The 17,798-nt window shown below is 36.3% G+C and overlaps 1 protein-coding gene across 7 annotated transcripts in view; it reads left to right on the forward strand.

Annotated features, from left to right (window-relative positions):
- The window catches only part of NOL4 (nucleolar protein 4), a 167,218-nt gene that overhangs the window by 47,020 nt on the left and 102,400 nt on the right, over positions 1-17,798 (forward strand). For all 7 annotated transcript variants that reach the window (XM_014074054.2, XM_014074057.2, XM_014074056.2 and 4 more), the window contains one exon: positions 10,347-10,496. In XM_014074054.2, coding sequence (XP_013929529.2) covers positions 10,347-10,496 — 150 coding nt within the window. The remainder of the gene's footprint in view (positions 1-10,346; positions 10,497-17,798) is intronic.

Genomic DNA, 17,798 nt, shown 5'->3' on the forward strand with positions numbered 1-17,798 from the left:
AACAAAAGAAAGAAAAGCCTATTATTCAATTAGATCGGCTAAACATTTCAAAATAAAATTAGAAATGAACTATAATAGCCATTCATCATGTAATGCCACATGACAAAGTCTATTCTTGCTTGTTTAGAATTTGATATTTCTTACATTCTATTACTGCTGATGGAGTTTGTTTTGTGGATGGATTGATATCCACAAATGATAGTTATAAACAGAAATGTAGATTGTATTTTCAGTAGCACTATATCTCACTGCCTCTTTTAAAAAATTAAAGATCCTCAACACTTTTCCTTACTTTGATTTAAATAAGAATCAGCACAGTTTGTAAATGAGATTTCTTTGAACATCAGCTAATAAGGCATATTTGAGTTTTTCAGCATCATATACTAAAAATACTTCAGTCATTTCCTTATGAATTGAAATTTAAAAGCAGTAGCTTTATTTTGTGATTCTGAATTCCATCTGGTGAATGTTCATGGGAACTAATCAGGGACAATGAACATTTGTTATTTAAACAAATATACATATTTATCATGATGCAAATATTTCTTACTTTCTCTTCTGTACTGAATTGGCTACAGGAGGGTTGAGACTTCTTTTCACCTCATATCTATATTCTGCAATCTTTTGTATATGAATCTGAGATTGTAGAAAGCTGTACTTTGAATGTCCTAGCTATCATAATTTACATACATTTTGGGACTTCCTTCTGAGTCAGGTTCACTTGGTATACACTTTTTTTTTTCATTTCAGTGCCAAGTTTGTTGTTTATTTATATATATTGCATATTTATTATTTTTCCACATAACTCAAGGCAGTAAGCATATCCCACACACCTTCCTTCTACAACAACAACTGATGAGTTGGGCTTAGAGAGAGTGACTGACCCAAGGTCACCCAACAGGCTAAATCAAATCAAGCCCCTTGTAGATGATAGCATAGCCGAAGGCTTTTCTCATATCTCTATGAAACACATTTTAAGATGTGGGACAAAGAGAAGAGCCTCTCTCAAAGATCTTAATAGATAAATTGCTATGTATTGGAAAGGTGTTCCATAGATAACCTGAAGCAAAGCTATTTAAGTTTTCTTATGTGTTTTTTCCCCAATAGAAGAATCTGATCTTTTGAAGGACGGCTAGTGGATGTGTTATTCGATCCTGTATTTTTTTTTCTTCCATGTCAGCCAGAAATATCATATCTGATTGTACTATATTTTATAAATAATTATTGTTTATTACTTCAATCCTATTCAACTGCTAGGCTATCACAATTGTTTCTTATTACTGGCATAAACAAATGGGTACAAAATTTAAAAAAAGATAATTCAGAATGGCAGATCTGCCTGTAGCATTCGGTGTAGGGGATACAGAAGTGGTGGACCTTGTGGACTGCCCTTTGATTTCCCCGAGACTGCTAGAGCCAGTGACAATTAATAGTTTGTTATAGCTGTGGTTTTGGGAAAGAGGCAGTTGTCCACTGGGAACAGTGTGGAGACAATGAACCTGTTTACAACAAGCTGTTGTACAGCTGCTGCATTGCAAAATCATAGATGGAGATGATTAGATCATTTAGTTTGACATTATAGGATTAATCCCTCTAGCTAGCACAGTCTAAACTGAAACAGAAAGAGAATCAAATAAAATCTGCTACTTAGAAGTATAATAGCTGACAAACTATGAATCATATTTGATTCTTTCTATCTATCTATCTATCTATCTATCTATCTATCTATCTATCTATCTATCTATCTATCTACCTATCATCCATCCATCTATCTATGTATCTATCAGTGACGTGCGGTGAGGGATACCGTTGGTGAGGCAAGAGCGCGGCAGTGGCGAGAAGCAATGTCCCCCCCCGCTGTGTCCGACAGGCGTCTCTCGTTTATGATGGACATAAGCGGGAGATGCCTGTTGGACACAGCGGCGGGGGTGTTGCTTCTCGCCACTGCCGCGCTCTGCCGCCTCGCCCCCCGCCTCCTCCGTCCCCGCTGACATTCTTGGGAGCAGGTCGGCTGGCTGGCTGGCTGGGAGGAGAAGAGCGGTGAGTCTTTGTGCCGGCTGGCCGGCCAGGCAGGGAGCAGGTCGGGTGGGGGTGGGTGGCTGGCTGGCTGGGAGGAGAAGAGCGGTGAGTCTTTGTGCCAGCTGGCCAGCCGGCCAAGCAAGAAGCAGGTCGGGTGGGGGTGAGTGGCTGGCTGGCTGGGAGAAGAGCGGTGAGTCCCTCCCCAGCCAGCCACAAGGGCTCACCGCTCTTCTCCTCCTCCTCGTCCTCCCCGCTTGGTGCTGGGCTGGCTGCAGAAGAAATGGCTGGTGAAAGAAAAACCTCTCCAGAATCACCCTTGCACTTGCGCAGTCGCTCAAGTGCAAGACATGATTCGCTGCTCCCAGATCAGGAGGCGGGAGAATCAGTGCCTCTTTTGCATATTAAATCTTTTGCTTTTTAACTCCTCCTTAACTTTTCAAAGGCAAAAAATTCCTTAAGCAAAAGAGGCCCCGAGTTCTCTGGCCTCCTCCTAGTTAACACTGAGAGCAGACACCAAGCCACTGTGACTTGAAATCTGGTAGCAACTATCCTGGCTTTAATTCATTAAATATATATATATATTTAAAACTCTTTCCTTTCTCTCAGGAGCCTGGGGAGGCTCCGCCTCCCTTGCCTCTAGTGACTGCACGTCCCTGGTATCTATCATCTATTTATCATCTATTTATCTCCTGAATGAAAAATTTGAGATATTAACATGGATTCAAAGCCAGTGCAATAATTTGAATATAATTTATTGCCCAACTAGGGGAGAGAAACTCTGTATTAGCCTGAGGTCTTTTCTGTGACAACTGTATAAATTGTTGCTTGTCTTCTCATAAATTGATTATTTTAGAACAAATTAAATGATCAGGGAGTGAGAATATGTATATAGAAATAAAAATATTCACAATTTTCTGCAGTTTCTTATTGTTATTAATTTAAACACTGCTTTTAATTGTTCATTTATTTAATGAATCTCTGCAAAAAAATGCACTTGTGCTTTTATTTAGTAACATTTCCCCTAAATTGTTAATTTTTCTGAAATATTAATTTAGGGTACCTCACATTGCAGAAGAGAGGGGGTTATTACTTATTAGTTCATCTCCTTAATGAATGCCCCAAATAGTAATTAGGTTTTAAAACAATCTTGATTCAAATCGCTGCAGTTATATTCAAGCCATGTAATCTGGGAAACTCTAGCCAATAGTGAATTTCATTTTTCCAGGTCTGGGAGAACAATTGGAATCCAAAAAGGAAGGCATTTGGGATGAATCTAATAAGCTAGAAGGGAATTTATATTTGATTTGTGTTTTACCAGCTCACTTAGGAAATCATAGGGGGATTGTGAACATAAAAAACCCCTTAGAGGAAATCTTGAAAGCAGAGATTTGGAGAGAATACTAACATCACTGCCCATTTTTTGAACCTTACAATTGCTTCTGTTTTTAAGCAGAAGTTGTAACTTCATGTCACAAATAAAAAAGCCATCCTTGCAGTGTTTGTACAAACTATTGTGACACCAAAATGATGACGTATGAGGAACAACGTCATCATACAAATGCTGCCATTACATTCATGCATTTTAATATCTGTTACAAGTACTGTTAAAAACTTCATTTGTCTCATCATCATTACACACACATCAATATTTGTTTTCCATTTCTTCTAAGGGGACCCATTGCTAACTTCCCTAGATACATTAACTCATAGCTAAAAAAGTTTGAGAAGTTAAAGCCATAATTCTATTTATATGACATCTCTCAAGATAGTTTGTGTCAAGGTACAGCTAATAAAATCTAAGATTTTTTTATTAGACAATTTTGCTTCTTCTGAATAGGTAATGCTTAGAAGATTTCTTACTTCCTTTACTTAGCACTATTGGGAAGAATATAATTCTAGTAGATTATGACTTGCTTTTTATATATTCCCAGAAAATAAAAATGAATAGCCTCTAATGTAATACTGAAATTGGAGGTAAATAGGAAGAAGAATTCCTTAGGTACCCCCCCATTACATTTTAAACACTGTTACAATTGATAAGATATTCTGTTTAGGTTTGTGCATATTGTCACTTGTACTTTGAGAAATAAAGTACGAGGAGTCCTTGGTGCTCTCTGAGCTTGCTTGTTTTCTTGCAGACATTTTATTACAAAACTATGTAACATCATCAATGCTAGTCTAGCACCATGATGTTACCTAGTTTGTGTAATGAAACATCTGCAAAAACACAAGCAAGCTCAGAGAGCACCAAGGACCCCTCATTTCAACCCTGAGCTACATTGGTAGTTCAGCTTATTGAAGTGCTTATAATTTTATTTGTACTTCATTATATTTTGTTATAATTAAGATTTTATAGAATGTTATGATCGTGATTGTAATCAAAGAAATTTACTCAAAGCCAGTATGTTTCAGAGGAAATAAAAATTCCTAAATAGATTATTGATGTATTTATAACATTTGTATCATGCTGCAATCAGTATAATCTTTCAGCGGTTTATATAATATAAACACAATAAAATCATTTATTATAAAAATAAACAAGATAAAAGAAAATCTTAAAAGTTGATCAAATAATAAAGTCTCACTAGAATGCTCTAGTGAGTTTCTCATTCAGCATCTTCCTGACTGCAAACAAGAAAAGAGCCTATTGATCTCCACAGGGAGACTGTTCTAAAGTAACATTTTCAGGTATTAGCTTCCTTTACCTTCTTAAAAGTAGGTAATTAAGAGTAGCTTCTCTTTTGATGCATTTTTAAATCCCTGATTAATTTCATGGGGAGTGCTTCCAAATGTGGGACTCCATTCATATCATATTCTACCAGATAACAAAATTCATATTCCTCTCGTTCCAGCTCTCCTTTAGCCTTTGCCTGCGCTAGAGCTTGTGCTATGGCCCCTGCGGGCGTATCGGGTGATGCCGATTTTTCCTCGGCTGGGGCTGTAGCTTCCAGAGACGCTGCTGTTAATGTCTCTGGAGGCATCATCTTTTTTCCTTTTGAGGGGGACAATTTATCACCGGATTGATACGGCGGTGGAGGGTCCAGTTCCCCAGCCATCCCATTTTCATGGACTTGGAGACACTCCATAACTATTCGCCATGTGGAGAGGACTTTCGGTGGCGCCCTGGGCGTCTCATGAAAGTACTTTCCCAATTTTATCCATGTGAATGTTCGAATCGACCCCTTCTCCGGGTAAGCCGGGCAAGTTTGATAAACATATCTGAGAAGGAAGGTTAAGTCAGATTTCGAGGGGATAGAAAGATTGTTGCCGTTGTTCTTTAAAATAATAATTGAGGACTTGGTTAACTCTCTAAGTTTGTGGAGGTGCGCGACCTGAGCCTTAGAGAATTCTCCCCCCATACTCACGATTCAAGGGAGGGCGCTTTGTCTAACTCCGACGGTCCCTGAGTTGCAGTAGGCACGTCCGACCGAATGAGTCTGGGGGTTCCAAGAGACGTATTCGGTTTCACCAAATCACGTTGGGGTCACCAGTTGCGGTGCTCCACTTCTGGTGGGCCGCTCATGACTCTTGAACCGAATGAATAAGGAACACACCGGACGCGGTTTCCTCGGGATGAGGGCTTCAAATGTACTTCGGAGACCTCTTTTATTGAGAAAGTTAGTTACAATGTCATCAAAGGGGCGTATCAAAAGGCGTATATAATCACACGTTACAAATAAACAAATGAAAAGTTACAGCATGGCATAGGGTGGGGGGAGGGAGGAGAAAGGGCAGGTATGGGCGTAGCTTGCTCACATAGCTCACGTTACATGAGCTTGCATAGTAAATCCCGACCGCTAGGCTGAAAAGTTCCCGATGCATCCCACGGTGTGATGTCTCTCCATTCCTGTGTACGTGTTCCAGGCAGCCAAAACTGCCCTGCACGCACACCCGGTGATAGATTTCAACAGATGACCTAGTAGGCCAGAAAAGATTTGATTGGAATAAGTCTTGCAATACCCAGATTTAAACTATAAATGGCTTTATACAACACAGCCAAAATTTTGAAATAGCACATACTGCATAAAAGCATATTGTCACAAACAATCCAGGTCCTTATTTTACCAACCTTGGAAAGACAGAAGGCTGAGTCAACCTTGAACTGTTCAGAATCATACTCCTGGAGTGAGTAGTGAATTAACTTACAGTACTGCATTCTAACCATTGTGCCACCACAGCTCTTTAATGTATCCTGAGTCCAAGTGGAAGCCAATGCAAGGGCTGTAGCAAGTCCTGGATTAAACATTTAAGCACAATAAGCACATGCATATGGCATCAATGGAAGGAGTAGGGAGCTATCATGCCCTTAACTCTTTCATAGTCATACTCGACTTTAATTTTTGACACATTGAGTGGTAATGTCTTGTCAGTTCAGTATTGGAAGAGCTGGGGATAATATTGTTGGATTTTACTTATGGTATCAGTTGGCCTTACATGGATATAATATGAATATTAAATACTGAATGCAGAGCTAACTATCTTACAAGTAGTCCTTACTTGTGTGTACTCCCCTGTACTTAAAACAACCATTTAATGAGCTGCTAGTTTCAATGACTTCCCCAGATTTAGGCTTTCTGGAAGATCACCAGGATTCTGAAAATACACAATGGCAATGGCTGCCGAGTTTTGAGCAAGTTATTTTTTAAAATCATTTTATCTTGAGAATGGCTTCAAAGCCATATGTGTTCTGGATAATTATGTGTTTGTAGCATTAATTATGAAAAATATAGAAATTACTGATCATTAGTATTTTCACTTTTGTAACAGTCTCTGACTTAACATTTTCTACTACAAAGAACACATTTGCAATGTGTATGTGTGATGTACTAATTTTTGTGGCTAACTTACTGAAGATAAAAAGATAAATGTTTCCAGGGGTGGGATTCTACCGGTTTGGACTGGTTCGGGCGAATCAGTAGTTCTGGTAAGCAGGAGAGACTGAACCGATTTGGGGCTGCCTACCCGACCCTGCTTCATACCATTTTTTATTGGGAAACAGCAAACTGTGCCTGTGCACACACAAGCATGATTGCCGCTCCCCTGCTGTGTAATCAGCTGTTCATCGGAGTGATGGGTAACTACGTACATGTGCACAGCACACATCAGGCATGTGCACGTGAAGTGAACTGGTTGTTACACTGGTAGTATCCCACCCCTGAATGTTTCCCTGCCAGTTGTGTCCAATTCTAAAAGACAATGCTCATTTCCTATTCACAGTTAAAGTGTTGTTCTGTGGTCATGTGGTTGGCATGACTATACCCCAAAGGTACACAGAATACTATTATACCCATTATTTTCCTACCTATTCACCTTCTTGCATTTACATGCTTTCGAACTGCTAGGTTGGCAGGATCATCACTGTGCCTCTATAACTTATTGAATATACTGCTGCTCTGATATGACTTTGATAAAGGATTGATTAGTAGTTTGGGGTATATTTGTTTTCCTCAAAGATAGGGTTATATAAATATGGAAAGGCATAAGATAACGAAAAAGAGATAAAGTTTCTATTTATCTTTGCTGCCATTCAGATTTTTGTTTCATAAATCTTGTAACCCTATTCATGGGTATTATTCTGTCTTGCTGAAGATGCAATTTTATAATAATATCAAGGAAAGAGGCATCTTAAAGAAAAATATGTAATTCAGTGTCATGGTAATTCAATCTCCAAGTAGCATCAGGAAAGATTCAAGACAAAAATTTTGGAGATGTTTTGCCAGACAATATAAACAATATTGATGTAATTGGAGAAATGTAGTGATTTAGTGGTCATATTTACTTAACACAAATGAAGCAGTTATGGAATTTTGTAAAATTTTCTATGTTAAATGTTGTAATGATTCTGGCAAGGCATGATCACAGTGAAGGGTTGAATTTATTTTTTAACAAATTCCCAGCCATTGATGACAGGAAGCATCCCAAGCATTTTTAGGAGAGCATTGTTAATTTTTTATGATATCACCAGTCCCTTCCACACTGTGATCTGGTAGGAAGCATGAAACAAAACACCAGGAACAAAAGAGGAAAACTTGCAGCACTATATAAAGTACTGATTTACATGTATCTTCCAATCATACTTCCTGTCCCTTCTAATGAAGAAGATGAATAGGAAGAAGAAGAGGAGGAGCTATATGTCACCAATTTCTGTTCAGTTCTAACCAGAGGTGGGTTGCTCTTGGTTCGGCCTGGTTTGGCTGAACCGATAGTGGAATTCAGGCCTGGGTTGCAGAACCAGCACTGACCCAGGCCTGCCATGCCCCCGTACCGCCACCTCTGGGCTGCTGCCATTTTGGTCTTTAGTGACTGCGTGTGGGCAGTTCACTGTAAATTGTTTTGCGCACACGCAAAGAACAATTTACATTGAACAGCGCATGCACGTGGGTTGCAAACCGGTAGTAAAATTGGTAGCAACCCACCCTTGATTTCAACATAGCCACAGAGAATACTATAGAAGGTGCAAGATGAAGTAATAAGAAGCCTCCTAGCCTCCTTTCTGTCATCTAACAAAAAATCCCTAATGGAAAAAAGCCTTAAATATCATGCAAAGAAAAAAAATGTCTTTAATGAGTGAGAAAAATAAGAGCAAATAAGACAATTTCTTCCAACCACAACAAGCTCAATTGACAATTGAAGGTTACAGTAAGACACATGACAATATTCTAGGCCAATGTTTCTTGACCTTGCCCACTTTCAGTTGTTTGGACTTCAATTCCCAGAATTCCCCAGTCAGCAAAGCAAATATAGGTTTATTACGATCAAGGTGTCATGGTGTCTTCCCTGCCAGGTTTTTTTTTAAAGGTTTATAGCAATTGTATGGTGTGCAACATAAATTTGCCAGCAAAACAAAACAAAAACCATAGCATCACATCAACATTATACAAGATCAAGACAGAGAACATATTCAGTATTCTGCAGTAAGGCTCGTCCTCCACTCACTCAGGTGCGCTTTCCAGATTCAGCAGATCAGACTAAGCACAGTATTAGTCCCAATCCATTGAAGTGAACCATGTGTAAATTCCATTCAAGTGGCAGTATTTAAGTTAACTGAATCTAATTGTATTAATCTGACTGGCTGAATTTCTATAACTATTAACAGAATAATACATCCAACCGAACATAAGTGGATTTATTCCTGAATATTTATGTATAAGATTTCACAGATGTCTAATGCTCTTTGGATGTGAGCCAGCATTTTACCTGAGGCCTCACCATTGCTTAACATGCTATTTGTCAAGTACTGGATCAAATATTTACGCAGTTGTCTTCACACATTTGCAAGAGGCTCACACAGCTAAATCAACTACAGCTAATACAATACCAACACTCTACCACGTTTTTTTTTCTACTACTAACTCACTTTTTTTCCGGTGCTGTTGTAACTTAAAATGGTCACTAAACAAATGATTGTAAGTCAAGGACTATCTGTAATTTAAACACAGTAGTCAGGCAATTCAAAGGGATAGTAAATAAAATGTTCCAATTATGCTTATGGATCCATCTATCTATGCATGATTTTAGTGAAACCAGACTTTGATTTGTTTTAAGATTTAGTAGGAACCTTAAATAAACACGTGTGTGTGTGTCTGTGTCTGTGTATGGTGTATATGGTGTGTACAGTGTGTGTGCACGTGCGTGCACATATATATGCACCAGTGGTGGGATTCAGCCAGTTCGCACCTACTCGGGAGAACTGGTTGTTAACTTTCTAAGCAGTTCGGAGAACCGGTTGTTGGAAAAAAATCTCCTTTTGTTTTTCTCCACTTTACAAGACTAATCCTGTAAGGAAGGCAGGAAGGAGACATTCTGGTGTTGTTTCTAGACTCATCTTTATTGCCCTGCTTACAGAAACTGCCTCTTGGTTTACCCTTACTGCATTGTAACCGCTAAGGTGAAGCGCCCATCAATGTGAGTGACGTTGAGTTGCCACGCCCACTGTTACATGACCACTGAGCCACACCTACCCAGCTGGTCATTAGGGCAGAGAACCGGTTGTTAAATTATTTGAATCCCATCACTGATATGCACACATAGATTTCTATTGAAGTCATTCACAAATTCTCTTCAAATCTAATCAATTCTTCTAATTAAAATGCAATTTTGAATCAATTTTTGACTGCTTCGTCTATTCCAATTAAATATAAACCATCACTTAGAATCCTACATGCATCTATATTTATTGTGTAGTGATAATAGTATCACTGATTTGACTGTTAAGTAGTATGTGATCTTTAGATATCAGTGTCAATATCTACAATTTACTGTGGCCATAAGATACATTTTCTAGTAATTTATATATTCATTTTGTGTTTCCTGTCATTTCTTCTTAGGATGGAATTGGGGTAGATGAAAAGCTATCATTAAGACAGGTAGCTGTTGTTGAAGATTTCTTTGATATAATCTACTCCATGCACGTGGAAACAGGACCAAATGGAGAGCAAATCAGAAAACATGCTGGACAAAAAAGAACCTATAAAGCAGTAAGTGAATAATCTTACACCAAGTGGAATGCCATATTGCTATGTTTTATTAAACAATTATCTTTTAATCAAACAATTTTATCCCTAGATGGATCTGTGTTGACTTGCATTAATAAGCTGAGATGTGCTTTAATATATTTGGACTCCAAGTGAAGAAAGAATGCAGATATTATATTGTGCCAATAGTGTACACATTATTTGAATTATAATAAAGGAAGATATAATAGGACCCATGTTGATCAGATAGATCAGAACCAATTCACCAGTATATTTAAATAATGTTTCAGACTTATTTTCCTGTAACTGCTAGAGAAATCAAGTTGTATATATATTCTGTGTCCTACTTATCAAGGTGATTCTTTTGTTTTTAATATTTTATTTATTAAAATGCTTGATATGTTATCCTTAGATAACATAGATGTGACTATTTAGGTAATATATAAACATTACTTATGCATATTAATATATGTGTTAATATGCTATACCATACATTAATATACTATATTAATAGTAAATGAAAATGATCTCCAATCATTTTAGTAGGTATATAATCTTCAAGAAACATGATAAATTTATATTTTTTAAAAGTTTGAATCACTTTATTCTTAACAGTATTTTAATTATAATGTGGGCTGTCTTTATTACTTTCATAGTAAACCAGCTTTCCAGTTTGAAACCTCAGTTTTATTTCTCCAGTTACAAACATGCCTTCTTAAGTCCTCCTCTACCTATCTAATTCATCTTTTAGTCAAATAATGTAGTTTTACATTACAGTGGGGCATTGTTAATAGTGATGTATGAATTAACCATGTTCCAAATTGAAGAAAGCAATATTCAATTGTGTTTTAGAGATATAAAAGGAACAAAATTCAGTTTCAATGAATTTGAGATTAATTAAATAAGAAATTGATCACCAAACTAATAAGAAATGCTAACATCTATTTTGGTTTTTCATCGAAATAACATAGCAAAGATGATAGCTTATTATTTCCAAAACATTAATGATAATAGTTTAGGAGAAATTATTTCAAGACTTTATATAATAAACATGTAAAATATTTTTAAGGAAGATTGGATCAGTTTACTTCAACTTATTTTCAAAATCTATTTCAAAAATAAGCTTTACTAAAAATAAAAAAGCCTATCACTTGATTTTTCTGGGCAAGAGACCCTATTGATATACTATAGCTCTTTGGCAGGGTTAACTTTTCTGAGAATTATGTGCTGCCTGTTAATTTTAAAAATGGAGGTGTATATATTAACATTTGCATATATAATTCAGTATAAGATAAAAAGCCTTTATTATACACAATCATATAACTGAAAGCCCCCAAGATCTCTCTATGCAATGAAAATTCACTTAGAGCATGATCAGGACAAACAAATACTTGTATGAAACAGATTGGTTATTTATTTTTTATTTAGGGGGAAATTTGAGAGACTTGAGGAATAAATTACCATTAGGAGAAATCAAATAAACAAGACAGTGAATGACCTGAACAGTTGAAACAGATTGGACTACAGAGACTGTCATGGACTATATTACAGATCAGATGCATAAATTAAGAGTTAAGAAATAATGAAAATAAAATAGTATAGTTTTAGTGAAAAGAAGGTAATACAAGAAAGAGCAAATCAGAACAGGAGAGTTTACCATGTTTCTCATTTGTCTTTCCTCCAACTCAATTTGTCTAAAGAAATTATATCAGATGAATGTGGCACACATACTCTCACTCTTCTAACAAGCATTATTTTACAGATGTAATCAAACTCATTGACTGCCTACTCAGAACATAGTCAGAGAAACACTGTACTTAGCCCTTATCCTCAGCTTTGTTTACACGGGGAAGGAAAATTTAAGTGGTGTGCAAGAATTTGCAAAATCAAAATATAATTCCATTCTCTGGATCATCCTTAAATTTCTCCAAAACTATGTGAAAGCACTCAATTTGATCTGGTGCCTTAAGTGATGCAAAATTTCTATGTGTAAATGTCTTTTAAAAGGATCTTTGTGTAATTTCTATGTTTAAAACTTCACAGAAGCACAAGACAATGGGCCCTTATATACCAGTACCTCCTTTTTCTACTTTAGCAATTCAGAGAAACGGTGAGCAGCTGATTCGCCTAGGAATTTATTAGAGACATTAGACTTAAGCAGTGGAGACTTTAGAATTAAGCAGTATTCAATACAATAATTAAAAGTTAGTTATAAGATTTTTTGAACATAAAATTTTTTGGTGTGTAAGTTAGTACAGCATTCTTGGAACCAAACCAGTATCATTCATTATAAAAAAACCATAATAAATATTCTTATTAGGTAAAAAAATACATAGAATATATAAAGAAGAAATATCACCACAAACTTTACAACCTTTCACTTTTTCAATTCTGCCTCTGTAGAATCAAGTATATCATCAAGTGTTCAGAATATTTAGAAACTAAGTGGTACATCTGGCATTTTGAGAAAATGTGAACAGTTTCATAAAATATTTTTTATAGTTGTGAAACATCCATTTTATGAAAATCTGATTGCTAAAAAAACCTGAACTAATTTGTCATATACAAAAATGAATAGTGATAGCAATAGCACTTAAACCTATATACTGGTACACAGTGTTTTACAGACCTCTCTAAGCGGTTTACCGAGTCAGCATATTTGCTCCCAATAATCTGGGTCCTCATTTTACTGACCTCAGAAGGATGAAAGGCTGAGTCAACCTTGAGCCTGGTGAGATTCGAATTGCCAAATTGAAGGCAGCCAGCAGTTAGCAGAAGTAGCTTGTAGTACTGCATTCTAGCCACTGTGTCACCACGACTCTTGAAGAGGGGAGTTTTTTTCCTACAAATTTCACAGCAAGCATTTCAGTCCATATAACAACTCCCACTTGACTGAAGATAAGTTAGTGAGGCTAAAAGCCAGAAACTATTAAAGAAAATAAATGAAAAACAGAAATAATTTTGGGTCCCAACAACACAAAAGTGATTATTTATATCTACTGTTTTGTCCTGTGACATAAATTTTCCTTTGTTTCATTCATTTCATAGAAAGGTAATCCAATTAATTTCCCCAAATTATTATTAAATAATTTCCTTTATAATTAATTTAGTTTCCAAAATGTATAGAGAAGTCACAATGAAATCATTTCCCCTAATTTAATTATTATTTCCCCAGATCCTGGCCCTAATCAAGTCACATTTAAATAATTTTCAATATGTTGTTTTCTATTTTATCTGTTAACTATTCATCTCAGGTTTTTTGTCAGCCAATTTGTCAATTCTTTTTTTCTCTCTGCCATCAATTCTGTCAATCAGCTAATTTACCATTTCCCTAATTTCTTATTTTATGTCTCTCTCTCACAGAGAAATAATATGAATGATTACTTCAGTTTTTAATGCAAAAATTAGATCAAGTCACTTTTCTACTGTCTCACTGCTGCGAGAAAGCTTTATTAATCTCAGTATAACTTATTTCTGAGCAAATATTGGGATTTCACTATTAAATATTATATACACAAGAGAAATATTTTCAACTTTCAGGTTGCCATTATTTAGATATCAGGATAATCTTGCTTGCTAGCATGTTTATTTATATTGAACAACATGTATGAACAAATTAAGTATCATTGGTCTGACTCTGCAACTCTGAAAAATAATAAAGGTTTTGTGGCACTATAAAGCTGGCAAATTTGTTTTGGGACACTAGTAGTTTGTAAACAAGTAGGTAGAGCATAAAATTGGAAAAACACTTGGGGAAAGAACCTGGATGTTTACATGAATTATGAGTGTCCTGTCATGTCAAAGTTGCTATGCCTGCAGGGCAGTTGGTGGTCAGATACAGGAGTAATAATGTGCACTGCATGTGGCAAGTAAATTGTATGACAGCTATCATAGTATCAAGTAATGCACTGTATCTGACCCAGCTAACAGACAGTTTCTCTTTTAGTAGCTAAGTTGTGAGCAGCCTGCTCACTGTTTCATTATATCAAAAAAGTACCTATATCAAAAATGTATTTGACAAGTTCAAAATGATTTCATATTAAACCTAGTTGTTAAAGGAACAAAAAAGAATTTAGTTATAGGATGGAATAACACTTCCACAATCATGCAAAGTTTCATTTGAACCTGTATGCTCTTTTCCTGGTTACCTGCTTATTCACACTCTGAGATTTTTTTTCTTTGTAATTTCTATCATTCTAGCTGCTTTTTCCAAGATAGTTTTCTCAAGATATTTATGGCATTGCTGTAAAGAGAAAATAAATATTGTGGAGTATAAAATAAGTTTCTGAAAACACACAATTTATATGGAAATTTCTAAATATATATAATTTTTAGGATAAAAGACATCAGTATATTCATTTTAATTGTACACATTTTAATAGCTACCATATGGACGCTGTTTCAAATTTGTTCGGTTAAACAACTGCCATTGTATAGGCTACACAACATGTTGAAGATAAATTCTCATAACAAGTAATATTGCGCAATGAATTGCTTTACATCTCAGGTTATCCATGCTTATGTATGTATGTATGTGTGTATATGTTTGTGTATTATTTTAAATTTCCTCATAGCATAAGCATACAATTATATTGGAAGATTTTATTTTATTTATATCATGGGACCTTAGCTGATGACTTTGCCTAAATAAATAATAAAATAAAGAAATAAACAAACCACAAAATCTTTTCATATATTATCAGTTTTATATACATATGTTTAAAATTAGTTTTATCATGAATGAATCCATTTCAAATATGTTTCAGCTGCCAAAATTTGACCAACTTTAAGCTGCAGAACTACACCATTAATAGATTAAACTGTACAATGCATCTGTACATTTTAAAATCATATATGAAATATATTATTACTTATTAGTCTCTACTCTGCCAATGACAATGAGGACTTCCAGAGAGGCAGATTCTCCTCCCCGTCTCCCCCATTTCTCTTCTACCAAATATCTTGAGTAGAATGAATAGGCATAGTAGTGAAGGAGAACAAAGAAAAGTGGTATTGAAATCATGCAGAACAAGGCATTGAATGTTGATACTCCCATCTAAGCTTTGGGGTAACTTATCTAATAGTGACCAATAATTTGCCTAAAATCAAACCTTTTAAAACAATGCTTCAATGGATGAAATTTCAAATGCAGTGAAAATCCCATTCCAAAAGAGTACATGGAGTATATTTTCCAGCATGATAATTAATTATATCTACTGTATGCCTATGTTTTTTTGTATACACCACATTAAATATATGCTTTGTCATCTTTTTCTAAATCATCAATTATTTAATAACAATAACACAGTCATATTACTCTAAATGTTTATCATTTGTCATGTACTAGAAAGGGCATTGTTTGGAAATATATTAGTATAGTATATAAATGGAATATATTACAGCAAATGTACCACTGGTTATGTAAATCTGATGAATGAAGAATACAGCAGGATGAATATGGAATAGAGAGTAAAGAGTAAATATATATCTCTACGCTTCTTCTTTCAAGACATACTAGACTTCAGCAAGGAAGTTGCCTAGAAACAGAAAGAAGAAATATAGAGGCATAACCTTGTTTTATCTCTGTTGCATCTGATGAATAACACTGCTAACAATATTTGCAACACATCCTGTGCTGCAATTCTATGTGCTATATTGTATGTAGGTGGCATGTAGAGGAATGTCACATAGGAATTATGCATTAGTTTGAAGAAATAGTTAGATTTCTCTTTTCACACACAATCATATTGGAGAACAGAGGCAAATTATTTTTGGCTCATTTGGTATCATTCAAACTGCAGTAAAACTATTATTAAAGCTAGTATTTTCTTGAAAGAAATAAAAAATTTTTAGCTTCACAAACTTGTGACTCTTTTTCCACTGGTGATAATTCTTGCTTCGCCTTCATTTCCTTGATTTTTAGCTTTAGCCTTATTAACAATTCTTCTCAGTGAAAAGGGGCTTAATATTTTAGCTTTGCAGCTGGACCACTGAGATTTTATTTTCATAAGACCAGACAAATGAATCCAACATGAAGTAAGGGTTTAGATATTATTTATTTTATTTTTATCTTTAATGGAGTAAACACCATGTTACTGCCCGAAGCAACTTGGAGACAACAATGATTTAACATTATTTGCTCCTTGAAAATTTGTGTTTTCAAGCCAGGAATGTGTAATGAGGATGATTATGGGATAGCTTGAAATTGTTTCTGAGAATTTAGGAAGTGAAAATGGTGACAGTATAAATGGGACCTCAAATTCGTTTTATTCTGAATTTGTAGCTGAGAATGAATGAAATAATTTTGGGATTAAAGCAGACTATAAATTATAAATTTTATTAATTTATATACTACTAAAACTCTCATGCTTGTTTGATACTTTGTAATTTAAGAGCCTGAAGAAGGGAGGGAGGAAAAAAAGGTTTGAGGTTTATTCGATTTATATGCCGCCCTTCTCCCAAGGACTCAGGGCGGCGTACAACATTAAAAGAAACACATACTACAAAAGTTAAAAAGAAATTAAATAGGATATCCCAAACCCAATTAAAATTGACAATGACACATTTTTTTTTAAAAGAATTAAAATTAAAATTAACAGTAATCAATACTTTGATTTGTTTTGATCAGGCCAGCCTGGCTTGCTGGAAAAGCCAACTTTTTAGGGCGCGTCGAAAGGACCGGAGGTCGGGGATTATACAAAGCTCCGGGGGCAGCTCATTCCAGAGGGAAGGCGCTCCCACAGAGAAGGCTCTCCCCCTGAGGGTCACCAGTCGACACTGTCTGGCTGACGGCACCCTGAGAAGGCCAACTCTGTGGGATCGCACTGGACGATGGGAGGCTACCGGTGGCAGTAGGTGGTCTCGCAGGTACCCTGGGCCTAAGACATGGAGCACTTTAAAGGTCATAATTAGTACCTTTAATCGCACCCGGAAGACAACTGGCAACTAGTGCAGGCCGCCTAAAAGGGTGTAACATGGGAGTACCTGGGTGCCCCCATGACAACCCGCGCAGCCGCATTCTGGACCAGTTGAAGCTTCCGGGTGCTCTTCAAGGGCAGCCCAATGTAGAGAGTGTTACAGTAGTCCAGGCGAGAAAGGACGAGGGCATGGGTGACTGTGCACAGAGCATCCCGATCCAGAAAGGGGCGCAACTGACGTACCAGGAGAAGCTGGTAAAAAGCCCCCCTGGTCACAGCCGTCAGGTGTTCTTCTAAACTAAGCCACATATCCAGGAGGACGCCCAGATTGCGGGCCCTCTCTTAGGGGGCTAAAAGGAAAGAGGAGAAGGGATGGAAGGGAGGTAGG

Source organism: Thamnophis sirtalis, unplaced genomic scaffold (genome assembly GCF_051295495.1).
Source record: "Thamnophis sirtalis isolate CommonGarterSnake01/CBP01778 unplaced genomic scaffold, rThaSir2_p1.2 scaffold_2, whole genome shotgun sequence".
Lineage (NCBI taxonomy): Eukaryota > Metazoa > Chordata > Lepidosauria > Squamata > Natricidae > Thamnophis > Thamnophis sirtalis.